This window comes from Camelina sativa, chromosome 16, assembly GCF_030686135.1.
Source record: "Camelina sativa cultivar CO46 ecotype springtype chromosome 16, ASM3068613v1".
NCBI classification, from domain to species: Eukaryota; Viridiplantae; Streptophyta; class Magnoliopsida; order Brassicales; family Brassicaceae; genus Camelina; species Camelina sativa.
Window position 1 is genome coordinate 657486 of NC_141895.1, and position 25236 is coordinate 682721.

At 33.2% G+C, this 25236-nt stretch overlaps 2 protein-coding genes and 1 pseudogene across 9 annotated transcripts; 2 read left to right on the forward strand and 1 right to left on the reverse strand.

Annotated features, from left to right (window-relative positions):
• Positions 1 to 16059: 16059 nt before the first annotated feature.
• LOC104749105 (uncharacterized) lies at positions 16060 to 16927 on the reverse strand (annotated as a pseudogene).
• Positions 16928 to 17758: 831 nt separating this feature from the next.
• On the forward strand, positions 17759 to 21202 carry LOC104749106 (proline--tRNA ligase, cytoplasmic). Its single transcript, XM_010470681.3, has 12 exons — positions 17759 to 17924; positions 18316 to 18498; positions 18592 to 18681; positions 18805 to 18921; positions 19000 to 19187; positions 19357 to 19423; positions 19560 to 19682; positions 19775 to 19927; positions 19999 to 20283; positions 20481 to 20699; positions 20800 to 20893; positions 20995 to 21202. Exons 2-12 carry the CDS (start codon positions 18331 to 18333, stop codon positions 21057 to 21059), a joined length of 1569 nt encoding a protein of 522 aa, XP_010468983.1. The 5' UTR covers positions 17759 to 17924; positions 18316 to 18330; the 3' UTR covers positions 21060 to 21202.
• A 589-nt stretch (positions 21203 to 21791) lies between these two features.
• Positions 21792 to 25204, forward strand: LOC104749107 (putative polygalacturonase). Of its 8 annotated transcripts, none has more exons than XM_087491789.1 (8): positions 21792 to 22075; positions 22174 to 22346; positions 22583 to 22641; positions 23104 to 23424; positions 23520 to 23640; positions 23724 to 23898; positions 23994 to 24064; positions 24159 to 25204. In XM_087491789.1, exons 3-8 carry the CDS (start codon positions 22624 to 22626, stop codon positions 24872 to 24874), a joined length of 1422 nt encoding a protein of 473 aa, XP_087347915.1. In that variant the 5' UTR covers positions 21792 to 22075; positions 22174 to 22346; positions 22583 to 22623; the 3' UTR covers positions 24875 to 25204. The 8 variants fall into 8 exon arrangements, with proteins under 8 accessions (XP_087347915.1, XP_010468984.1, XP_087347919.1 ...); XM_087491790.1 differs by having other exon boundaries at positions 21937 to 22075; positions 22226 to 22346; XM_010470682.3 differs by lacking the exon at positions 22174 to 22346 and having other exon boundaries at positions 21935 to 22075.
• The last annotated feature ends 32 nt before the right edge of the window (positions 25205 to 25236 follow it).

Genomic DNA, 25236 nt, shown 5'->3' on the forward strand with positions numbered 1-25236 from the left:
GTGTTCTTAAAATTATTATCATGTAATAGACTATTTGTTTCTGTCTAAATTTGTCACTCTCTTCTCTCAACTCTGTCTTTTAATGGAACCGTCGATTGTTATTAACATTGTTTCAACAATGAATACATGTGAAAAAATCTGGTGATCATTGAGTTAAAAAATGGTAAATAAATAAAACTATTAAGAAAATGGTAAACCTATAAGATTTAGGTAACATAATGATATTTTCATAATAATTTCTAACTTATATTGCTATTCGATAAAAGTCTGAACTAAAAAATCATAAGTATTTTGGTATTATATAGAAACAATTGATGGTCGTTAACTTGTTGTTAAATGAATTAATAAAAAGAGTCACTAAAGAGACTGAAATAAACAAAGTAAATTGAAGTATTTTATTAAATGATACCGGAATATTTAAAATTTAATTTTTGAAAACAATTGGATAAGTTGAGGTTGTGATTGGGAGCCATTGAAAAAGCGTTATTCAATTTTTTTTAAATCCGCACATGTGTCACCAATCAGGATTAAAACTGAAAATTTGTGTTTTAAGAAAAAAAAAATCAAATTTGCAGAATTATCCGTTGGATAATTTGATAGACCACGATTCAAAACAGAACCAGCTTTTACCCAGCGTTTTATAGAAAAACGCACCTAGTAGATAATAGAATGTTTTTTTTTAATATGCAAAATAAAGGGTCCGAATGGTAACCGCGGTTTTGGTTATGCGGGGAAAATGATATTACAGTGCAGTACGGTTCAACTGCGGTACGTGCGGGAGAAATATATTTGCGGGACAAGTGCGGTTTGTACAAAATAAGCGGTACAGAATAATGTTTGATTGGTGAAAAAAACTACTTGCGGTGTGGGATTATTAATATATATATATATATATATATTAATAATTAATTATTATTTTCCTTATTAATATCTAAACAATAACAGATATTTATAAACCACTAATACAAAAATTAATCAAAATATAAATTTAATTTTTTAACATATATATTGGTACATGCGTTGAATAGTTATATCATAAAAATGTACAATACATTAAAAAAATATTATCTATTACTTTGATTCTCCTATAACATATTTGCAATATTGTCTTTTATTTGCGTCATATGTTATCCATCTGTTATCTATGTTGCTTCTATGTCGTCTAAATCATGATCAAAATCTCTGTTGTTTATATTTGTCTCTGTCATTACACTTGTAAAATTTGCATCTAAGAATTTTGAAATTCTGATGAAATTATGTAAATCCACTGTAGCCATTACCACTCTTTTTTGAACATGAACATTATATCTTCGAAAATCAGAAAGAATCCTCCATTTTTTCTTCCAAACTCCAAAAGTTCTCTCAATAATAGAACGTAAAGATGTGTGACATTGGTTAAACAATTCATGTTTGTTTCTAAAAGGAGGACCAGAATAGAATTGAGACATATGGTATCTCACAACTCGATTTCATGATGATCTATAAGGAGCTAGAAATCTTTGTTTGTTTGGATAGCCAGAATCAACCACATAATACTTCTCTGACGGAGGCAAAGGGAACTCGGAGTCACTTTGTTGTGCTATTTGCAGAACAACTGTATCGTGGCATGAACCTGGTGCTCCATTCCAAATATATGTGAATAATATATTCAAATCACATATTGTCGTGATGTTCAATGATGCATTATCGTGTCGATTCCAATACATTCCATGTAACTCAGGCTTTACTTTTACGCATACATGAGTCACATCCATAGCTCCAACGAATCCACTAAAATATGATCAATATCTTCTGTCTACCTGGAGTTTTTCAGGTATTCGATAAAGTTCTTGTCTTGTCGGAGTTATAATATAATCGCATGCTAATAATTCAGTTGTCGTAAAGAACTTCTCTAAATTTTCTCTACACAGTTTCTTGATTTCGTCCAAATCTTAAACCAACATCTCTCTGAACTTCATTGTGCCCACATATCCGTAGAAACATCGTAACACTTTCTTCAATACTTATACTCAATGTTGGCTGTAGACCATAATTTGTTTGCAACATATTACACAATGTTGTGAAACATGGAAGTGACATCCGTAATAACTGAAGACAAGCTGCACCATCTTGATGTAGTCGACACCATATATTTCTCCATCCCAAACCTCCATCAGTTTGGACTGGTGCTCTTTGAAAATATCGGTCATAATAATTCAAAGCTGTTTGAATTACTAACTCTTCAAATTGTTCGTTTTCCAAATTCCACAGTTCAATTCTTTCTTCGTAACTTAGATTGTTAAGGTCTTGTCATCGCAACTGACATATACGAAATGCCTGAAATTCAATACAAACGATTTTTGTCATTAAACATAGATTATTTTACAAACATAAATTAAACAAAATTCAACATTAAAACTAAAATAAAACATCAATCATTTCAAAACATAAATGGATCGAAGATCCATAGTGCCGAATGTTAATAAAAAATGAAGATTAATAAAATATCTATTCATTCCATCACCTAACCATTATTATCAAATGGATCGAAGATTACATTAGTTTATAAACTAGGGATCGGACCCGTACGTACCCTAGTGCCGGGTGTTTTTTCTAAATATTTTTTTTCAAGATTTTGGATCTACACTTAGGTGTTTTGATTTATAACACATGAGTCTTATAGTAGCTTTATATTCTAAATTTAGTATAGTATTTATAATCCAAATTTTATATTGGTTTGATTTCAATCTAGTGTGCCAATGTTTGAAATAAGATTGATTTCACATGGAACTTGGACTGACATAATGATGAATCCGGGTGAGTTGTTAACGAGATTGACCATTTAAATTTCTATCATACTTATAAACTATCAACGGGGAAAAAAATCGCGAAAATGAATTAAAATATCGTGAAGCAGAATAACCTAAATAGAAATATAAAAAGGATAAACCCCAACACGTTATACGGGTTGGGTTAAAAATTCACCTTATAAAAACCCGTTCCACGAGATTTAGAGGAGTAAATAGTTCCACATACTTGAATTAAAGACATGATTATAATATCGATTTTTGTTTGGACCTTAACCCACTTTTCGATTAGTTACGATTATTCTTTTTTAAAAAACAAAATACTCGAAATTAGTGTCAAAATTAGGTCTGGGCAAAATATTTGGATCCAAAAATCTGATCCAAACTCGATCCAACAAATCTGATCCGAACCCGTATCCAAAATTTTAGAATATGGTTGTAATTTCAGGTGATGGAGATTTCGCTGACGTAATCAACCATAGCAGGTTCCGAGACTACAATGTGATGCTTGTTCAAATCATACTGAAATCAAACTTGGATCTCAATCACCAGCTCCTCAACTTTCCACAGTTACCAATTACAGAACTGATTTGCCCAGCATACTCCTACTCTGTGGACTTCACCGCACCTACACCTCAAGCTCAAGCTCGCTGGAAACCAGAGTGGATCCATCACCTAACCATCATTATCAAATGGATCAAAGATTAGTTTATAAATCAACGTGATTATTTTTTTTAGCTTATTCCAAATTTTTTTATTTTTTTATTTCCTTTAATAACTAAAAAAATTGTTTACATACTCTCATTGGAGATGCCGTAAGGTACATATTTTGGCCAAAAACTCTTATCAAACTGAAAATTTACTTATATAAATATGATACTGTTTCATGTATAATTTAATGGTTACAACATAAACACAAAATTAATATTCATCCTGATCATAAATACTATTTTTCAGTGGTAAAAATTGGTTTGGTGTTCTTAAAATTATTATCATGTAATAGACTATTTGTTTCTGTCTAAATTTGTCACTCTCTTCTCTCAACTCTGTCTTTTAATGGAACCGTCGATTGTTATTAACATTGTTTCAACAATGAATACATGTGAAAAAATCTGGTGATCATTGAGTTAAAAAATGGTAAATAAATAAAACTATTAAGAAAATGGTAAACCTATAAGATTTAGGTAACATAATGATATTTTCATAATAATTTCTAACTTATATTGCTATTCGATAAAAGTCTGAACTAAAAAATCATAAGTATTTTGGTATTATATAGAAACAATTGATGGTCGTTAACTTGTTGTTAAATGAATTAATAAAAAGAGTCACTAAAGAGACTGAAATAAACAAAGTAAATTGAAGTATTTTATTAAATGATACCGGAATATTTAAAATTTAATTTTTGAAAACAATTGGATAAGTTGAGGTTGTGATTGGGAGCCATTGAAAAAGCGTTATTCAATTTTTTTTAAATCCGCACATGTGTCACCAATCAGGATTAAAACTGAAAATTTGTGTTTTAAGAAAAAAAAATCAAATTTGCAGAATTATCCGTTGGATAATTTGATAGACCACGATTCAAAACAGAACCAGCTTTTACCCAGCGTTTTATAGAAAAACGCACCTAGTAGATAATAGAATGTTTTTTTTTAATATGCAAAATAAAGGGTCCGAATGGTAACCGCGGTTTTGGTTATGCGGGGAAAACGATATTACAGTGCAGTACGGTTCAACTGCGGTACGTGCGGGAGAAATATATTTGCGGGACAAGTGCGGTTTGTACAAAATAAGCGGTACAGAATAATGTTTGATTGGTGAAAAAAACTACTTGCGGTGTGGGATTATTAATATATATATATATATATATATATTAATAATTAATTATTATTTTCCTTATTAATATCTAAACAATAACAGATATTTATAAACCACTAATACAAAAATTAATCAAAATATAAATTTAATTTTTTAACATATATATTGGTACATGCGTTGAATAGTTATATCATAAAAATGTACAATACATTAAAAAAATATTATCTATTACTTTGATTCTCCTATAACATATTTGCAATATTGTCTTTTATTTGCGTCATATGTTATCCATCTGTTATCTATGTTGCTTCTATGTCGTCTAAATCATGATCAAAATCTCTGTTGTTTATATTTGTCTCTGTCATTACACTTGTAAAATTTGCATCTAAGAATTTTGAAATTCTGATGAAATTATGTAAATCCACTGTAGCCATTACCACTCTTTTTTGAACATGAACATTATATCTTCGAAAATCAGAAAGAATCCTCCATTTTTTCTTCCAAACTCCAAAAGTTCTCTCAATAATAGAACGTAAAGATGTGTGACATTGGTTAAACAATTCATGTTTGTTTCTAAAAGGAGGACCAGAATAGAATTGAGACATATGGTATCTCACAACTCGATTTCATGATGATCTATAAGGAGCTAGAAATCTTTGTTTGTTTGGATAGCCAGAATCAACCACATAATACTTCTCTGACGGAGGCAAAGGGAACTCGGAGTCACTTTGTTGTGCTATTTGCAGAACAACTGTATCGTGGCATGAACCTGGTGCTCCATTCCAAATATATGTGAATAATATATTCAAATCACATATTGTCGTGATGTTCAATGATGCATTATCGTGTCGATTCCAATACATTCCATGTAACTCAGGCTTTACTTTTACGCATACATGAGTCACATCCATAGCTCCAACGAATCCACTAAAATATGATCAATATCTTCTGTCTACCTGGAGTTTTTCAGGTATTCGATAAAGTTCTTGTCTTGTCGGAGTTATAATATAATCGCATGCTAATAATTCAGTTGTCGTAAAGAACTTCTCTAAATTTTCTCTACACAGTTTCTTGATTTCGTCCAAATCTTAAACCAACATCTCTCTGAACTTCATTGTGCCCACATATCCGTAGAAACATCGTAACACTTTCTTCAATACTTATACTCAATGTTGGCTGTAGACCATAATTTGTTTGCAACATATTACACAATGTTGTGAAACATGGAAGTGACATCCGTAATAACTGAAGACAAGCTGCACCATCTTGATGTAGTCGACACCATATATTTCTCCATCCCAAACCTCCATCAGTTTGGACTGGTGCTCTTTGAAAATATCGGTCATAATAATTCAAAGCTGTTTGAATTACTAACTCTTCAAATTGTTCGTTTTCCAAATTCCACAGTTCAATTCTTTCTTCGTAACTTAGATTGTTAAGGTCTTGTCATCGCAACTGACATATACGAAATGCCTGAAATTCAATACAAACGATTTTTGTCATTAAACATAGATTATTTTACAAACATAAATTAAACAAAATTCAACATTAAAACTAAAATAAAACATCAATCATTTCAAAACATAAATGGATCGAAGATCCATAGTGCCGAATGTTAATAAAAAATGAAGATTAATAAAATATCTATTCATTCCATCACCTAACCATTATTATCAAATGGATCGAAGATTACATTAGTTTATAAACTAGGGATCGGACCCGTACGTACCCTAGTGCCGGGTGTTTTTTCTAAATATTTTTTTTCAAGATTTTGGATCTACACTTAGGTGTTTTGATTTATAACACATGAGTCTTATAGTAGCTTTATATTCTAAATTTAGTATAGTATTTATAATCCAAATTTTATATTGGTTTGATTTCAATCTAGTGTGCCAATGTTTGAAATAAGATTGATTTCACATGGAACTTGGACTGACATAATGATGAATCCGGGTGAGTTGTTAACGAGATTGACCATTTAAATTTCTATCATACTTATAAACTATCAACGGGGAAAAAAATCGCGAAAATGAATTAAAATATCGTGAAGCAGAATAACCTAAATAGAAATATAAAAAGGATAAACCCCAACACGTTATACGGGTTGGGTTAAAAATTCACCTTATAAAAACCCGTTCCACGAGATTTAGAGGAGTAAATAGTTCCACATACTTGAATTAAAGACATGATTATAATATCGATTTTTGTTTGGACCTTAACCCACTTTTCGATTAGTTACGATTATTCTTTTTTAAAAAACAAAATACTCGAAATTAGTGTCAAAATTAGGTCTGGGCAAAATATTTGGATCCAAAAATCTGATCCAAACTCGATCCAACAAATCTGATCCGAACCCGTATCCAAAATTTTAGAATATGGTTGTAATTTCAGGTGATGGAGATTTCGCTGACATAATCAACCATAGCAGGTTCCGAGACTACAATGTGATGCTTGTTCAAATCATACTGAAATCAAACTTGGATCTCAATCACCAGCTCCTCAACTTTCCACAGTTACCAATTACAGAACTGATTTGCCCAGCATACTCCTACTCTGTGGACTTCACCGCACCTACACCTCAAGCTCAAGCTCGCTGGAAACCAGAGTGGATCCATCACCTAACCATCATTATCAAATGGATCAAAGATTAGTTTATAAATCAACGTGATTATTTTTTTTAGCTTATTCCAAATTTTTTTATTTTTTTATTTCCTTTAATAACTAAAAAAATTGTTTACATACTCTCATTGGAGATGCCGTAAGGTACATATTTTGGCCAAAAACTCTTATCAAACTGAAAATTTACTTATATAAATATGATACTGTTTCATGTATAATTTAATGGTTACAACATAAACACAAAATTAATATTCATCCTGATCATAAATACTATTTTTCAGTGGTAAAAATTGGTTTGGTGTTCTTAAAATTATTATCATGTAATAGACTATTTGTTTCTGTCTAAATTTGTCACTCTCTTCTCTCAACTCTGTCTTTTAATGGAACCGTCGATTGTTATTAACATTGTTTCAACAATGAATACATGTGAAAAAATCTGGTGATCATTGAGTTAAAAAATGGTAAATAAATAAAACTATTAAGAAAATGGTAAACCTATAAGATTTAGGTAACATAATGATATTTTCATAATAATTTCTAACTTATATTGCTATTCGATAAAAGTCTGAACTAAAAAATCATAAGTATTTTGGTATTATATAGAAACAATTGATGGTCGTTAACTTGTTGTTAAATGAATTAATAAAAAGAGTCACTAAAGAGACTGAAATAAACAAAGTAAATTGAAGTATTTTATTAAATGATACCGGAATATTTAAAATTTAATTTTTGAAAACAATTGGATAAGTTGAGGTTGTGATTGGGAGCCATTGAAAAAGCGTTATTCAATTTTTTTTAAATCCGCACATGTGTCACCAATCAGGATTAAAACTGAAAATTTGTGTTTTAAGAAAAAAAAATCAAATTTGCAGAATTATCCGTTGGATAATTTGATAGACCACGATTCAAAACAGAACCAGCTTTTACCCAGCGTTTTATAGAAAAACGCACCTAGTAGATAATAGAATGTTTTTTTTTAATATGCAAAATAAAGGGTCCGAATGGTAACCGCGGTTTTGGTTATGCGGGGAAAATGATATTACAGTGCAGTACGGTTCAACTGCGGTACGTGCGGGAGAAATATATTTGCGGGACAAGTGCGGTTTGTACAAAATAAGCGGTACAGAATAATGTTTGATTGGTGAAAAAAACTACTTGCGGTGTGGGATTATTAATATATATATATATATATATATATATTAATAATTAATTATTATTTTCCTTATTAATATCTAAACAATAACAGATATTTATAAACCACTAATACAAAAATTAATCAAAATATAAATTTAATTTTTTAACATATATATTGGTACATGCGTTGAATAGTTATATCATAAAAATGTACAATACATTAAAAAAATATTATCTATTACTTTGATTCTCCTATAACATATTTGCAATATTGTCTTTTATTTGCGTCATATGTTATCCATCTGTTATCTATGTTGCTTCTATGTCGTCTAAATCATGATCAAAATCTCTGTTGTTTATATTTGTCTCTGTCATTACACTTGTAAAATTTGCATCTAAGAATTTTGAAATTCTGATGAAATTATGTAAATCCACTGTAGCCATTACCACTCTTTTTTGAACATGAACATTATATCTTCGAAAATCAGAAAGAATCCTCCATTTTTTCTTCCAAACTCCAAAAGTTCTCTCAATAATAGAACGTAAAGATGTGTGACATTGGTTAAACAATTCATGTTTGTTTCTAAAAGGAGGACCAGAATAGAATTGAGACATATGGTATCTCACAACTCGATTTCATGATGATCTATAAGGAGCTAGAAATCTTTGTTTGTTTGGATAGCCAGAATCAACCACATAATACTTCTCTGACGGAGGCAAAGGGAACTCGGAGTCACTTTGTTGTGCTATTTGCAGAACAACTGTATCGTGGCATGAACCTGGTGCTCCATTCCAAATATATGTGAATAATATATTCAAATCACATATTGTCGTGATGTTCAATGATGCATTATCGTGTCGATTCCAATACATTCCATGTAACTCAGGCTTTACTTTTACGCATACATGAGTCACATCCATAGCTCCAACGAATCCACTAAAATATGATCAATATCTTCTGTCTACCTGGAGTTTTTCAGGTATTCGATAAAGTTCTTGTCTTGTCGGAGTTATAATATAATCGCATGCTAATAATTCAGTTGTCGTAAAGAACTTCTCTAAATTTTCTCTACACAGTTTCTTGATTTCGTCCAAATCTTAAACCAACATCTCTCTGAACTTCATTGTGCCCACATATCCGTAGAAACATCGTAACACTTTCTTCAATACTTATACTCAATGTTGGCTGTAGACCATAATTTGTTTGCAACATATTACACAATGTTGTGAAACATGGAAGTGACATCCGTAATAACTGAAGACAAGCTGCACCATCTTGATGTAGTCGACACCATATATTTCTCCATCCCAAACCTCCATCAGTTTGGACTGGTGCTCTTTGAAAATATCGGTCATAATAATTCAAAGCTGTTTGAATTACTAACTCTTCAAATTGTTCGTTTTCCAAATTCCACAGTTCAATTCTTTCTTCGTAACTTAGATTGTTAAGGTCTTGTCATCGCAACTGACATATACGAAATGCCTGAAATTCAATACAAACGATTTTTGTCATTAAACATAGATTATTTTACAAACATAAATTAAACAAAATTCAACATTAAAACTAAAATAAAACATCAATCATTTCAAAACATAAATGGATCGAAGATCCATAGTGCCGAATGTTAATAAAAAATGAAGATTAATAAAATATCTATTCATTCCATCACCTAACCATTATTATCAAATGGATCGAAGATTACATTAGTTTATAAACTAGGGATCGGACCCGTACGTACCCTAGTGCCGGGTGTTTTTTCTAAATATTTTTTTTCAAGATTTTGGATCTACACTTAGGTGTTTTGATTTATAACACATGAGTCTTATAGTAGCTTTATATTCTAAATTTAGTATAGTATTTATAATCCAAATTTTATATTGGTTTGATTTCAATCTAGTGTGCCAATGTTTGAAATAAGATTGATTTCACATGGAACTTGGACTGACATAATGATGAATCCGGGTGAGTTGTTAACGAGATTGACCATTTAAATTTCTATCATACTTATAAACTATCAACGGGGAAAAAAATCGCGAAAATGAATTAAAATATCGTGAAGCAGAATAACCTAAATAGAAATATAAAAAGGATAAACCCCAACACGTTATACGGGTTGGGTTAAAAATTCACCTTATAAAAACCCGTTCCACGAGATTTAGAGGAGTAAATAGTTCCACATACTTGAATTAAAGACATGATTATAATATCGATTTTTGTTTGGACCTTAACCCACTTTTCGATTAGTTACGATTATTCTTTTTTAAAAAACAAAATACTCGAAATTAGTGTCAAAATTAGGTCTGGGCAAAATATTTGGATCCAAAAATCTGATCCAAACTCGATCCAACAAATCTGATCCGAACCCGTATCCAAAATTTTAGAATATGGTTGTAATTTCAGGTGATGGAGATTTCGCTGACGTAATCAACCATAGCAGGTTCCGAGACTACAATGTGATGCTTGTTCAAATCATACTGAAATCAAACTTGGATCTCAATCACCAGCTCCTCAACTTTCCACAGTTACCAATTACAGAACTGATTTGCCCAGCATACTCCTACTCTGTGGACTTCACCGCACCTACACCTCAAGCTCAAGCTCGCTGGAAACCAGAGTGGATCCATCACCTAACCATCATTATCAAATGGATCAAAGATTAGTTTATAAATCAACGTGATTATTTTTTTTAGCTTATTCCAAATTTTTTTATTTTTTTATTTCCTTTAATAACTAAAAAAATTGTTTACATACTCTCATTGGAGATGCCGTAAGGTACATATTTTGGCCAAAAACTCTTATCAAACTGAAAATTTACTTATATAAATATGATACTGTTTCATGTATAATTTAATGGTTACAACATAAACACAAAATTAATATTCATCCTGATCATAAATACTATTTTTCAGTGGTAAAAATTGGTTTGGTGTTCTTAAAATTATTATCATGTAATAGACTATTTGTTTCTGTCTAAATTTGTCACTCTCTTCTCTCAACTCTGTCTTTTAATGGAACCGTCGATTGTTATTAACATTGTTTCAACAATGAATACATGTGAAAAAATCTGGTGATCATTGAGTTAAAAAATGGTAAATAAATAAAACTATTAAGAAAATGGTAAACCTATAAGATTTAGGTAACATAATGATATTTTCATAATAATTTCTAACTTATATTGCTATTCGATAAAAGTCTGAACTAAAAAATCATAAGTATTTTGGTATTATATAGAAACAATTGATGGTCGTTAACTTGTTGTTAAATGAATTAATAAAAAGAGTCACTAAAGAGACTGAAATAAACAAAGTAAATTGAAGTATTTTATTAAATGATACCGGAATATTTAAAATTTAATTTTTGAAAACAATTGGATAAGTTGAGGTTGTGATTGGGAGCCATTGAAAAAGCGTTATTCAATTTTTTTTAAATCCGCACATGTGTCACCAATCAGGATTAAAACTGAAAATTTGTGTTTTAAGAAAAAAAAATCAAATTTGCAGAATTATCCGTTGGATAATTTGATAGACCACGATTCAAAACAGAACCAGCTTTTACCCAGCGTTTTATAGAAAAACGCACCTAGTAGATAATAGAATGTTTTTTTTTAATATGCAAAATAAAGGGTCCGAATGGTAACCGCGGTTTTGGTTATGCGGGGAAAACGATATTACAGTGCAGTACGGTTCAACTGCGGTACGTGCGGGAGAAATATATTTGCGGGACAAGTGCGGTTTGTACAAAATAAGCGGTACAGAATAATGTTTGATTGGTGAAAAAAACTACTTGCGGTGTGGGATTATTAATATATATATATATATATATTAATAATTAATTATTATTTTCCTTATTAATATCTAAACAATAACAGATATTTATAAACCACTAATACAAAAATTAATCAAAATATAAATTTAATTTTTTAACATATATATTGGTACATGCGTTGAATAGTTATATCATAAAAATGTACAATACATTAAAAAAATATTATCTATTACTTTGATTCTCCTATAACATATTTGCAATATTGTCTTTTATTTGCGTCATATGTTATCCATCTGTTATCTATGTTGCTTCTATGTCGTCTAAATCATGATCAAAATCTCTGTTGTTTATATTTGTCTCTGTCATTACACTTGTAAAATTTGCATCTAAGAATTTTGAAATTCTGATGAAATTATGTAAATCCACTGTAGCCATTACCACTCTTTTTTGAACATGAACATTATATCTTCGAAAATCAGAAAGAATCCTCCATTTTTTCTTCCAAACTCCAAAAGTTCTCTCAATAATAGAACGTAAAGATGTGTGACATTGGTTAAACAATTCATGTTTGTTTCTAAAAGGAGGACCAGAATAGAATTGAGACATATGGTATCTCACAACTCGATTTCATGATGATCTATAAGGAGCTAGAAATCTTTGTTTGTTTGGATAGCCAGAATCAACCACATAATACTTCTCTGACGGAGGCAAAGGGAACTCGGAGTCACTTTGTTGTGCTATTTGCAGAACAACTGTATCGTGGCATGAACCTGGTGCTCCATTCCAAATATATGTGAATAATATATTCAAATCACATATTGTCGTGATGTTCAATGATGCATTATCGTGTCGATTCCAATACATTCCATGTAACTCAGGCTTTACTTTTACGCATACATGAGTCACATCCATAGCTCCAATGAATCCACTAAAATATGATCAATATCTTCTGTCTACCTGGAGTTTTTCAGGTATTCGATAAAGTTCTTGTCTTGTCGGAGTTATAATATAATCGCATGCTAATAATTCAGTTGTCGTAAAGAACTTCTCTAAATTTTCTCTACACAGTTTCTTGATTTCGTCCAAATCTTAAACCAACATCTCTCTGAACTTCATTGTGCCCACATATCCGTAGAAACATCGTAACACTTTCTTCAATACTTATACTCAATGTTGGCTGTAGACCATAATTTGTTTGCAACATATTACACAATGTTGTGAAACATGGAAGTGACATCCGTAATAACTGAAGACAAGCTGCACCATCTTGATGTAGTCGACACCATATATTTCTCCATCCCAAACCTCCATCAGTTTGGACTGGTGCTCTTTGAAAATATCGGTCATAATAATTCAAAGCTGTTTGAATTACTAACTCTTCAAATTGTTCGTTTTCCAAATTCCACAGTTCAATTCTTTCTTCGTAACTTAGATTGTTAAGGTCTTGTCATCGCAACTGACATATACGAAATGCCTGAAATTCAATACAAACGATTTTTGTCATTAAACATAGATTATTTTACAAACATAAATTAAACAAAATTCAACATTAAAACTAAAATAAAACATCAATCATTTCAAAACATAAATGGATCGAAGATCCATAGTGCCGAATGTTAATAAAAAATGAAGATTAATAAAATATCTATTCATTCCATCACCTAACCATTATTATCAAATGGATCGAAGATTACATTAGTTTATAAACTAGGGATCGGACCCGTACGTACCCTAGTGCCGGGTGTTTTTTCTAAATATTTTTTTTCAAGATTTTGGATCTACACTTAGGTGTTTTGATTTATAACACATGAGTCTTATAGTAGCTTTATATTCTAAATTTAGTATAGTATTTATAATCCAAATTTTATATTGGTTTGATTTCAATCTAGTGTGCCAATGTTTGAAATAAGATTGATTTCACATGGAACTTGGACTGACATAATGATGAATCCGGGTGAGTTGTTAACGAGATTGACCATTTAAATTTCTATCATACTTATAAACTATCAACGGGGAAAAAAATCGCGAAAATGAATTAAAATATCGTGAAGCAGAATAACCTAAATAGAAATATAAAAAGGATAAACCCCAACACGTTATACGGGTTGGGTTAAAAATTCACCTTATAAAAACCCGTTCCACGAGATTTAGAGGAGTAAATAGTTCCACATACTTGAATTAAAGACATGATTATAATATCGATTTTTGTTTGGACCTTAACCCACTTTTCGATTAGTTACGATTATTCTTTTTTAAAAAACAAAATACTCGAAATTAGTGTCAAAATTAGGTCTGGGCAAAATATTTGGATCCAAAAATCTGATCCAAACTCGATCCAACAAATCTGATCTGAACCCGTATCCAAAATTTTAGAATATGGTTGTAATTTCAGGTGATGGAGATTTCGCTGACGTAATCAACCATAGCAGGTTCCGAGACTACAATGTGATGCTTGTTCAAATCATACTGAAATCAAACTTGGATCTCAATCACCAGCTCCTCAACTTTCCACAGTTACCAATTACAGAACTGATTTGCCCAGCATACTCCTACTCTGTGGACTTCACCGCACCTACACCTCAAGCTCAAGCTCGCTGGAAACCAGAGTGGATCCATCACCTAACCATCATTATCAAATGGATCAAAGATTAGTTTATAAATCAACGTGATTATTTTTTTTAGCTTATTCCAAATTTTTTTATTTTTTTATTTCCTTTAATAACTAAAAAAATTGTTTACATACTCTCATTGGAGATGCCGTAAGGTACATATTTTGGCCAAAAACTCTTATCAAACTGAAAATTTACTTATATAAATATGATACTGTTTCATGTATAATTTAATGGTTACAACATAAACACAAAATTAATATTCATCCTGATCATAAATACTATTTTTCAGTGGTAAAAATTGGTTTGGTGTTCTTAAAATTATTATCATGTAATAGACTATTTGTTTCTGTCTAAATTTGTCACTCTCTTCTCTCAACTCTGTCTTTTAATGGAACCGTCGATTGTTATTAACATTGTTTCAACAATGAATACATGTGAAAAAATCTGGTGATCATTGAGTTAAAAAATGGTAAATAAATAAAACTATTAAGAAAATGGTAAACCTATAAGATTTAGGTAACATAATGATATTTTCATAATAATTTCTAACTTATATTGCTATTCGATAAAAGTCTGAACTAAAAAATCATAAGTATTTTGGTATTATATAGAAACAATTGATGGTCGTTACATCACTGTGATGACTTGCATTGGATCCTTGCGGAGTTCCCCAAATATTAAAGAGCCCTCCTGGTCTAGGTGTTTGTGGCATTTGTCCAGTTTCAAAATAATTTGTGAAACCGAGACTGGATGATGATGTTTGTTGAATGATCGGTGGAGTTTCTACTGTTGCACCATCTCCTTGACCTCCTTGACCTCCAACTGAAAATCCATATTGAACATTTGTTGGAGTCGTTCCGCTTGAACCTCCTTGTTGAAAATTTTGTGTTTGTCGCCATTGTGGAGCATTTGGTGGTGTCCCCACTATTGAACATTTGGTGATGTGCCCTACTGTGCATTTGGTGGTGTTCCCCACTGTGGAGCATTTGGTGGTGTTCCCCACTGTGCAACATTTGGTGGTGTGCCTCACTATGGATAAATGGGACCCCAAAAACCGGGTGAATTTTGCCCTCCGAAATTATTACCACAGAAGATGGACTTCCAGATGATATACCTCCTGAATGTGGACTCCCAAATGAATGGTCTGAACCTAACTGTTTTGGCACATCTTGGTTGTTCCGTGAAACCCCAGTCATAGCTTCTAATAGTTGTATCTTATCATCGTCGGTTCTTGCAGCTATATCAATGAAATACTTACGCCAAAATACTAGCTCCTTAAGTGCATTAATGCATGCCCAATAAAATCTAGTGTGTTTGGGAAGATCTAGCGCGATAAATATCGCTTCCGCCTTTTTAAATTCATCGTAATCATCTTGGTCAAATGCACCAGAACGAAGTTGTTGAAAACTTTGTCGTTGGAATTCTCTAAAGCCAGTGATGTTGACTTGTATTGTTGTTTCAAAGGATTGTCGTCTTCGACTTCCTCGTGAACCACTTCCAATAGAAACACGTGAGCTTCCTCCAGATCTGTGTGCACTACGTCCACGTCTATCGGTTGACTGCAAATTTACCCCACCTCGTTGTTGGCTTCAAGCAACAGAATTTTGGACTATTTCATCATCATCAATGGTAACACGATACACTTCTTCTTCTTCTTGCGTTTCAGAAATCTGTGTTTGTGGCACGTCACCGCTATCACTGTCTGAGTCATCATGGCCTTCTTCATCAATTGCATGCTCATGGATCAATTGTTCTCTTCTTTGAGGAGCAGAGTGTTGAGATTGAGACTGAACATCATGTAATGCGAGACATCGTTGTATCACAACCCAAAATTCAGGCGGCTTTTGGTTAAAGCTTTTTGTTAATTTGCATCTCTATAATTTTAAAATCAATTAGATTTTTTGATACATAAATTTTTAAACATAGGTTTATGAATAAAAAGATTTAGTGTACTTACATACTCCTGTTCCGTCCACCATGCTTCAGATGCAAATATCATGGATGTATCAGGATCAACCGTTATGCCAATTTTATGCGTAAGAAATTTCCACCTCTTGTAATTTTTTTTGAATTCATCAAGCTTGTTTTTGAAAAAAACCATAGGTTATATTCATGTTGAACGCTTGATTAAACTTTTCAACAATATACTCTCTACCGATAGCAATAAGATTTTTTAGAGTATAATTATTCATGGCAATTGCTTCATCGAACAATTGAATCAATGTTTTTTCCTGAATGTACGACCATTTGTACTTGTCTTTGTTCTACAAAATTTGTGAATACAATATTATTTAATTTTTCTGAATGTACAACTATTCTGTCAAAAATATTGTAATTTTAATTTAAAAATAAATTTAAATGTACCCGTATTGTTGTTTCCGTGGGAAGAATTGAATTGTCGGTGGGTGTTCGGTCGATGATTAGACGACATATCTACATTCAATAAAGTCCAACAATTAATTACTTGGTTTTGTTATAAATACATGATAAAACCCAATAATAAAAGTTGTTCGAAAACTATCATTATAAAAACAGCTATACAAATATTCGTTATATGTTTAACATGGTTCACTTGTTAAAATTAACAGAAAATATTAGAGTAACCACTTTCAAAATCATTTATTTAAAGTTGTAAATTTGTTTGGTTAAACAAAAAATGAAAGGACAACAAATACATACTGTTAATCTGGTCACTAAATCAAAGCCGCTTACCTTGACCGTATTTTTGACATTTTTATTTATTTATTTGACATGTAATGATCGTTTGCACCTTGTTAGATTTTATTTTTGTAGTCAGACTATATAAGTAAGTTTATGAAATTTCTCATTAATTAAAATTTAACGATTCATTTCAAATTTGGGCCTTAGTGGGCCAATATAAGGTAGGCCTACAATAAGACATGCGAGATTAGCAGGCGATTAATAAAATATTTATTTATTCCATGACCTACCCATTATTATTTTATTCAAGTTGCAAATGGATCGATTAGTTTACAAATCCATCTTTTCTCCATAACTATAGTACTGTATAATTAATTATGCCATCGAGCGTTGACTTACTGACCAAAATATGGGCTTGGCCCATGTAAATTTGGTATAGTTAAACGCTCTTTGCTCTCTCTACTTCCTTTATCTTTGCTGCTTCATTTTCATCTCCGCCGTCGTCTTCTCAGCTCCCCGGCGAAATTGGTTAGGTTCCTCCTCTGTTTAGCTCAATTGTTCTCTTATTGTTCTGTGAATCGATTGTGATTTTGGTAATCTCTCTAGGAATTTCAGTGAATCTGTACTCTTGATTGGTCTCGACACTCGTTTAGTTTCCCCTTGGACGTCTTTTAGTTTAATCCATTTGTTGTGTTTCTTATGTTCCGTAGCTTTTTAGTTTTCTCCGGCTTTTGTTTTTGTGTCAGATTGCTTGCTTACTCTGTCTGTCAGTGGAGAGTAACTCGATTTTCGTTTGACTAAAATCTCAATCGATTCACGGATCTTGAAGTAGCTTGCGATTTGCTAATTCATTTCATTAACTTGGTGGTGATTCATAACTTTGATTGTAAATGTATTTCTTTTTTGCTAATGCATTCAGAAGAAGAAGGTTGAAATGGATGGTCCAAGTGAAAAGAAAGAAAAGGTTGTAAAAGAAAAGGTTGTCAAAGAAAAGGGTGCAACGTCTGGTCCCGGTGGAAAGAAGAAGAAGGATGTCAAGAAGGAAACGGGTCTCGGACTCAGCGTTAAGAAAGATGAGAACTTTGGGGAATGGTATTCTGAGGTTTGTTTTTATGCTCAAGATGATTGTTTTGACCTTTTTTTTTTGTCCCAAAGAGGTTACATGACATCTGCTTTTCTTTATGTTTTTTTCCAGGTTTGTAAACACGAAATGATTGAATACTATGATATCTCTGGATGTTATATTCTTAGGCCATGGTCAATGGCGATTTGGGAGATTATGCATGTGAGTATCGTCACTTCTTTATTGTGTGTATCAATTACAATGATAGGAAGTGTTATCGAGAGTTGGAAATATAGAAAAGTTTGATCATTTTGATTTCATTCATTTCCATGCTCCCATTTCTAGGCTTTCTTTGATGCGGAACTCAAGAAAATGAAGGTCAAGAATTGCTATTTCCCTCTGTTTGTATCTCCTGGTGCCTTAGAGAGGGAGACGGACCATATTGAGGGATTCGCCCCAGAGGTGTGTATATCTTATATCTTAGAAGATTCTCTTTGTGACAAAAAGGCCTTCTTTTGACAGATTTGAATGTTTGTTTAGGTTGCTTGGGTTACAAAGTCGGGTAAATCTGACTTGGAAGTCCCACTTGCCATTCGTCCAACTAGTGAGACAGTGATGTACCCTTATTTCAGCAAGTGGATAAGGGGCCACCGTGACTTGCCTTTGAAACTTAACCAATGGTGCAATGTTGTTAGATGGGAGTTCAGCAACCCAACCCCATTTATCCGGTACGTCATTATCATATACTCCTTTCTACATTTTCTGTTCATCATGTTAGTACTTTTCTTCTTAAGCTAGTCATTGTTTCTGCTGTAAATATTCGACTTGGTTAGGGTTTAAATCTTCCACACAGAAGTTTGGTCGCCATAGCTTATTGCCTAACCTATTTAATTGCAGGAGCCGTGAGTTCCTTTGGCAGGAAGGACACACTGCATTCGCCACAAAAGAAGAAGCAGATGAAGAGGTAGGTGAACTTAAACACTTAAACTTTTGCATGTGATCCAGTCTCTCCCTTTTTTCCCTTCAAAAAAGGTTTATATTAAGCAGTTCAACAACATTTAGGAGAAGTCGTTTCATCGTACTGATTCTATTGTTCTTAGGTCCTTCAAGTTTTGGAGCTTTACCGTCGCATATATGAAGAGTATCTCGCAGTCCCAATTGTGAAAGGTATGAAGAGTGAAAATGAGAAGTTTGCTGGGGGACTGTACACTACAAGTATTGAGGTATGTAATCTTTGTGTTTTGTTTCAGAGACACTATCTTTTTTTTTCTTGCGGATTTACTCGTTATGAATCATTAAAACTTTGATTTTATAGGCTTTCATTCCCAACACTGGCCGTGGTGTACAAGGTGCAACCTCTCATTGTTTGGGTCAAAACTTTGCAAAGATGTTTGAGATCAACTATGAGAATGAGAAAGGAGAGACAGCAATGGTGTGGCAGAATTCATGGGCCTACACTACTAGGACGGTAAATACTTTAAATAATCTTTCCTCATCCGTTCTATAGCTGTTAACTTTTTAATTTTAAACCTTGTATAGATTGGAGTGATGATTATGACTCATGGAGATGACAAAGGCCTGATACTCCCTCCTAAAATTGCACCTGTGCAAGTTGTTGTGATCCCTGTGCCCTACAAAGATGCTAATACCCAAGGAATTTTCGATGCATGTAGTGCTACTGTATCTGCCCTGTCTGAAGCCGGGATTCGTGCTGAAGAAGATTTAAGGGACAACTACTCTCCTGGATGGAAGTATTCAAACTGGGAAATGAAGGGTGTTCCTTTGAGAATTGAGATTGGACCCAGAGATCTGGAAAATGATCAGGTCAGTCCGTTGAACATCTCCTCAATTTCTTCGAAAGTATATAGTAGTGAAGTACTTGGATTGCATGCCCATAGGCCATAGGTCAGAACTTGTAATGATGTTTGGTTTTCTAAGAAGACACTGATGTTTGGTTTGAATATGTAAACTTGTAATGTAGCTAAACGGAATTGTTGTATCTCTCGTTTGCATCCCCATAGGTCAGAACTGTGAGACGTGACAACGGAGTGAAGGAAGATATCCCAAGAGGTGGCTTAGTCGAACATGTTAAGGAACTGCTTGTGAAGATCCAGGAAAACATGTTTGAAGTTGCAAAACAAAAGAGGGAAGCATGTGTTGAAGTGATTAAGACTTGGGATGAGTTTAGCAATGCTCTTAAGGAAAAGAAACTCATCTTAGCTCCCTGGTGTGATGAAAAGGTACATTACGACAAAAAAAAAACTCTAATTCCATCTTCTGGAATCAAACTGTGAGGGAATGTAGTTATCACTCCTTTACAAATGAATTTCGTCGTTGCAGGAAGTGGAGATAGACGTTAAGGGACGTACTAAAGGTGAAACTGGAGCAGCTAAAACCCTGTGTTCTCCATTTGATCAGCCAGAACTCCCTGAAGGTTAGTGACTATTTCTTTTTGAGAAGTTTTTGTACAGAAAATTTAGTCCATCCCATTGGTACAAAAAAGCTTCAATGTATGTTTGTTTTCGATGGATGCAGGTACTCTCTGCTTTGCTTCAGGAAAGCCTGCCAAGAAATGGACTTACTGGGGCAGGAGTTACTAGTTACGAAAATGTTCATTTACTTTTTGTTGTAAAACACTCCCTCAACTCAAGTGCATTGTGCGTTGATTTGAAATTCTGAAGAAAAACTATTTGAGATTGCATTTAAGGATTTTATAATGATCTCGATAAAAATTAGTTATCCATCCGCTCTGTTTCTTCTTTTCTTTTTTTTTATCTTATTGGGTTCCTCCAAAGATTCTTCCTTTTCTTTAATACTCATGAGTCATGACCATATACATAATTTTTTCAGATGAGTATTTTAGAATCAAAACCAAACCACAAGCAAGATCATCTCTTAACTAATAGTAATTTTTGATAGAAGAAAGGAAAAAAACAATGCGTAAGCGGTGTAATACACCTGATAATCCGGTCAATGATGGTATGTTGGGTGAATTGGTTCTTAATAAAAAGGGGGTAATTAAGTACACAGTAGTAACTCCAAGTGACTCCAGTGGTTCCCCACTCCGGACCTCAGAAAGTCTCCGGTTCAACCTTCCTTTGGAATGGTTTTGTTTTTTTTCAACCTCATTATTTACACAATTGTATTTTGATCTAAACTCCTAATATAAAGCGGAAGAAGAAGAAGATGTGTAAGTAAAATTAGCAGAGTCAACTCTCACTAACGAGACACACGCCACGTGACACGTGATCCGTTATCTTCTTCTTTAAATTTTTGATATGTGAAACGACACCTTTCGTACATTATAACTGATGATGAACAAGGTGTAATAAAGATTAGTAAAATACTAATGTTAAGAAAAAAAAACTTTTCTTTTCTACAGAATCAATCAATCTTCGAATAATAGAAAATTTCATGTAAATTTTTCTCATCTTATTTTTTTTATATATAATACAATTTTCTATTAGTTCGGATCACATGAAATACGATGTTTCCTTCACCCAAAATTTAGGAAAAAAAAAAAATTGATTAGATCATAATACAGAGTGTTGAGACTAGTAGTAGTTTTCTCTCTCTCTGACCCTATTTGTCTCATTGTAACAGAACATCGAATAAGGTATTTCCAGAACTCCTAGATATCATCGAAGGTTCTTCTTCTTTAATTATGCTTTTTTTTTTAAAAAAAAGAAGTCTCTAATAAGATTTGCTCTTTAGTCTTTTCTTGGTATATCTTAATCTCGCCATTAATTATCGTACGGGAAGGAAGATAATGGGAAAGGGTACGGAGGAGAAGGTAGGAGGAGGAGATGGACCTACTGCTTGAATTTTGGCGCGGGGGGGGGGGGGCGCGGCACAAACGGTCTCTTTCAATGATTCCCTTGTCCAGTGTGGGTTCCCCAGTTTCCTCTCACCACTGTCCCATCTAATCACTCTTTCCAACTTGCCTACTCTCAAACCATGAGATAGAGATAGAGAGAGAACATTTCTTTCCAAAAGTTTTGATTTTTTTTCACCATCTCTGTGTGACTTAGAGTGAAGGAAGAAGCCTAATAAAATAAGATCTCTCAGATTGTTTGTCAAGATCTTTATTTTTTTTTTTTTTTTTTTTTTTTTTTTAATTTAGGTTTCCAGGAGAAGGAGAGAGATCACAGATCTTCTATTCATATGAAGAGATCTTTCCTTGTAAGTCTTTTTCTTTACAATTTCCCTCTTTCCTTCTTTTGACATAACTTTTGTCATCCCCAATCCTCTCTGTCTCTCTAAATCTCTTCATCTTTGTCTTCAAGATCTCAAATCTGGTCAGAAAGGTTGAGAAATTATTATCCTATTATTCACTCTTCAAAAAATTTCATCTTTCTTCCTGATTTGACGTTTCGCTTAGGTTATAGAGGTGAAAAATGTGGTTCTCACACCTAACTTTGCTTCCTCCAGTGTCTCTAGTGTGTGTCTGTTATCAGAGTTTCCATGTAGCTTGAGACTTGATAGAACATCATAGGATCACAATGTTAAATGTTCTCACTGTTTTGCTCATTGCTAAGTTTTAGAGATGAAATGTTTGGCTCTCACCCCCGAACTGTGCTTCTTATGTTTGCTATATCTATCAGAGTTTCCATTTAAAAGATTGAGATATGTTTGGTTTTGCAGTTCTTGTATGTGCTCCTAGTACATGCCTTGTATGGTGCTTGGTGTAATAGTGTTGGAGGAAGCCTGCATTGTGAATATTCCAATTTAGCGAATCTTCACCGGCCTCACAGCGTATCCATTACAGAGTTTGGAGCGGTTGGAGATGGCGTGACGCTAAACACCAAAGCCTTTCAGAATGCTTTGTTCTACCTCAATTCTTTCTCTGATAAAGGCGGTGCCAAGCTTTTTGTTCCCGCTGGTCAGTGGCTTACCGGGAGTTTCGACCTTATCAGTCACCTCACCTTGTGGCTAGATAAAGGTGCAACGATTCTAGGATCAACGGCAAGTCTCTACCACCTTTTACAATAGTTGCAAGCATATACCACTTTGTTATATGAACTGTGATCATCACTAATACAACTTTATTAAATTCTCAGAGCTCAGAGGATTGGCCCGTTGTTGATCCATTACCATCGTATGGACGTGGAAGAGAATTACCTGGTAAAAGGCATAGGAGTCTTATATATGGTCAGAATCTCACAGATGTAGTCATAACAGGTACTACTACTAGTATAGCATCTATATGAACTGAACCGATGATGTTAGCCTTCGATGTTGTCTGATGGTACCAAAAATTATAGGCGAGAACGGGACAATAGATGGGCAAGGAAGTGTATGGTGGGATTGGTTTAGAAATGGAGAGCTAAACTATACAAGACCTCATCTTGTTGAGCTCATGAACTCTACTGGTCTGATCATCTCCAACCTCACATTCCTGAATTCACCGTTTTGGAACATTCATCCTGTTTATTGCAGGTCAGCTCACTCTTATCATGATTCGATTTGTAAATTCCGCCAAATATTTCTTTTTTTTTCTAATGTTCTGATATGAAGTTTTTTTGTCTGAACAGAGATGTTGTTGTAAAGAATCTTACAATTTTGGCTCCGCTTGAATCTCCAAACACAGACGGAGTTGATCCAGGTGAGTTATCTTGTCAAATGTAGCAAAAGTACTGTTTTCAAGTCTGAAATTATTCTTCTCATTACCTTTGGGATTTTTTGTTTTGAATTTGCAGACTCATCAACTAATGTTTGCATAGAGGATTGTTACATAGTTACCGGAGATGATTTAGTGTCGATAAAAAGCGGATGGGATGAGTATGGAATATCATACGCAAGACCGAGCTCCAAGATCAAGATCAATAGGTTAACAGGTCAAACTACTTCAAGCTCAGGAGTCTCAATAGGAAGTGAAATGTCAGGAGGTGTATCTGAAGTATATATCAAAGACTTACATTTATTCAATTCGAGTACTGGGATCAGGATCAAGAGTTCTCCGGGAAGAGGAGGGTATGTCAGAAACGTTCACGTCTTCAACGTGAAGCTCGATAATGTAAAGAAAGCGATAAGGTTCACGGGCAAGTACGGTGAACATCCTGATGAAAATTTTGATCCCAAAGCGCTCCCAGTTATCGAGAAAATAACGTTTGAGAATGTTCATGGCGGTGGAATCGGTGTTGCGGGTCTTCTTGAAGGTATAGATGGAGATGAGTTCAAGAATATATGTTTCCTTAATGTCACTCTTACATTGAAGAAGAAATCGAAGAAGTCTCCATGGGAATGCTCAAATGTTAGAGGTTATTCACAGTGGGTTTCGCCGGAGTTTACTTGTGATTCTTTGAAAGAGAGTATATTCCCGGAACATCAGTCTGATTGTTTCGGGTTATCGGAAAATAATCATCTGGAGATATCAAGTGGTTTAAGTAGATCACCATGGTTGCTTTCTTGGTAAGTTACTGTCAAGTTTTGCTTGATTCTAAAGAAACCTCTTTCGATATCTCCTTCCAATTTTTTCCTTCAGAGGTTTCGTTTTCTTACAGTGATGCTTTCTTGTTTTTGTTGTTTTGTTGTAATTTGTAAATTTGTGTGCAGTGAGAAAAAATAATCAGAGTGGCTTAAGAGTTTTTGTTGTCTTTCTCTTTCTTTTTTTTTGTTTGTTTTTTTTTTGTATGGGCTTTTTAATGCTTTGGTGAGCGGAAACCAAGTGTAATATCTCCGACAGAGTCTTCTGGAATTTTTTGACAATTATTTTTCTATCTCAATTTCATTAACTATAACAAAACTTTAACTGTATATCATTGTTGTTTAATCAGT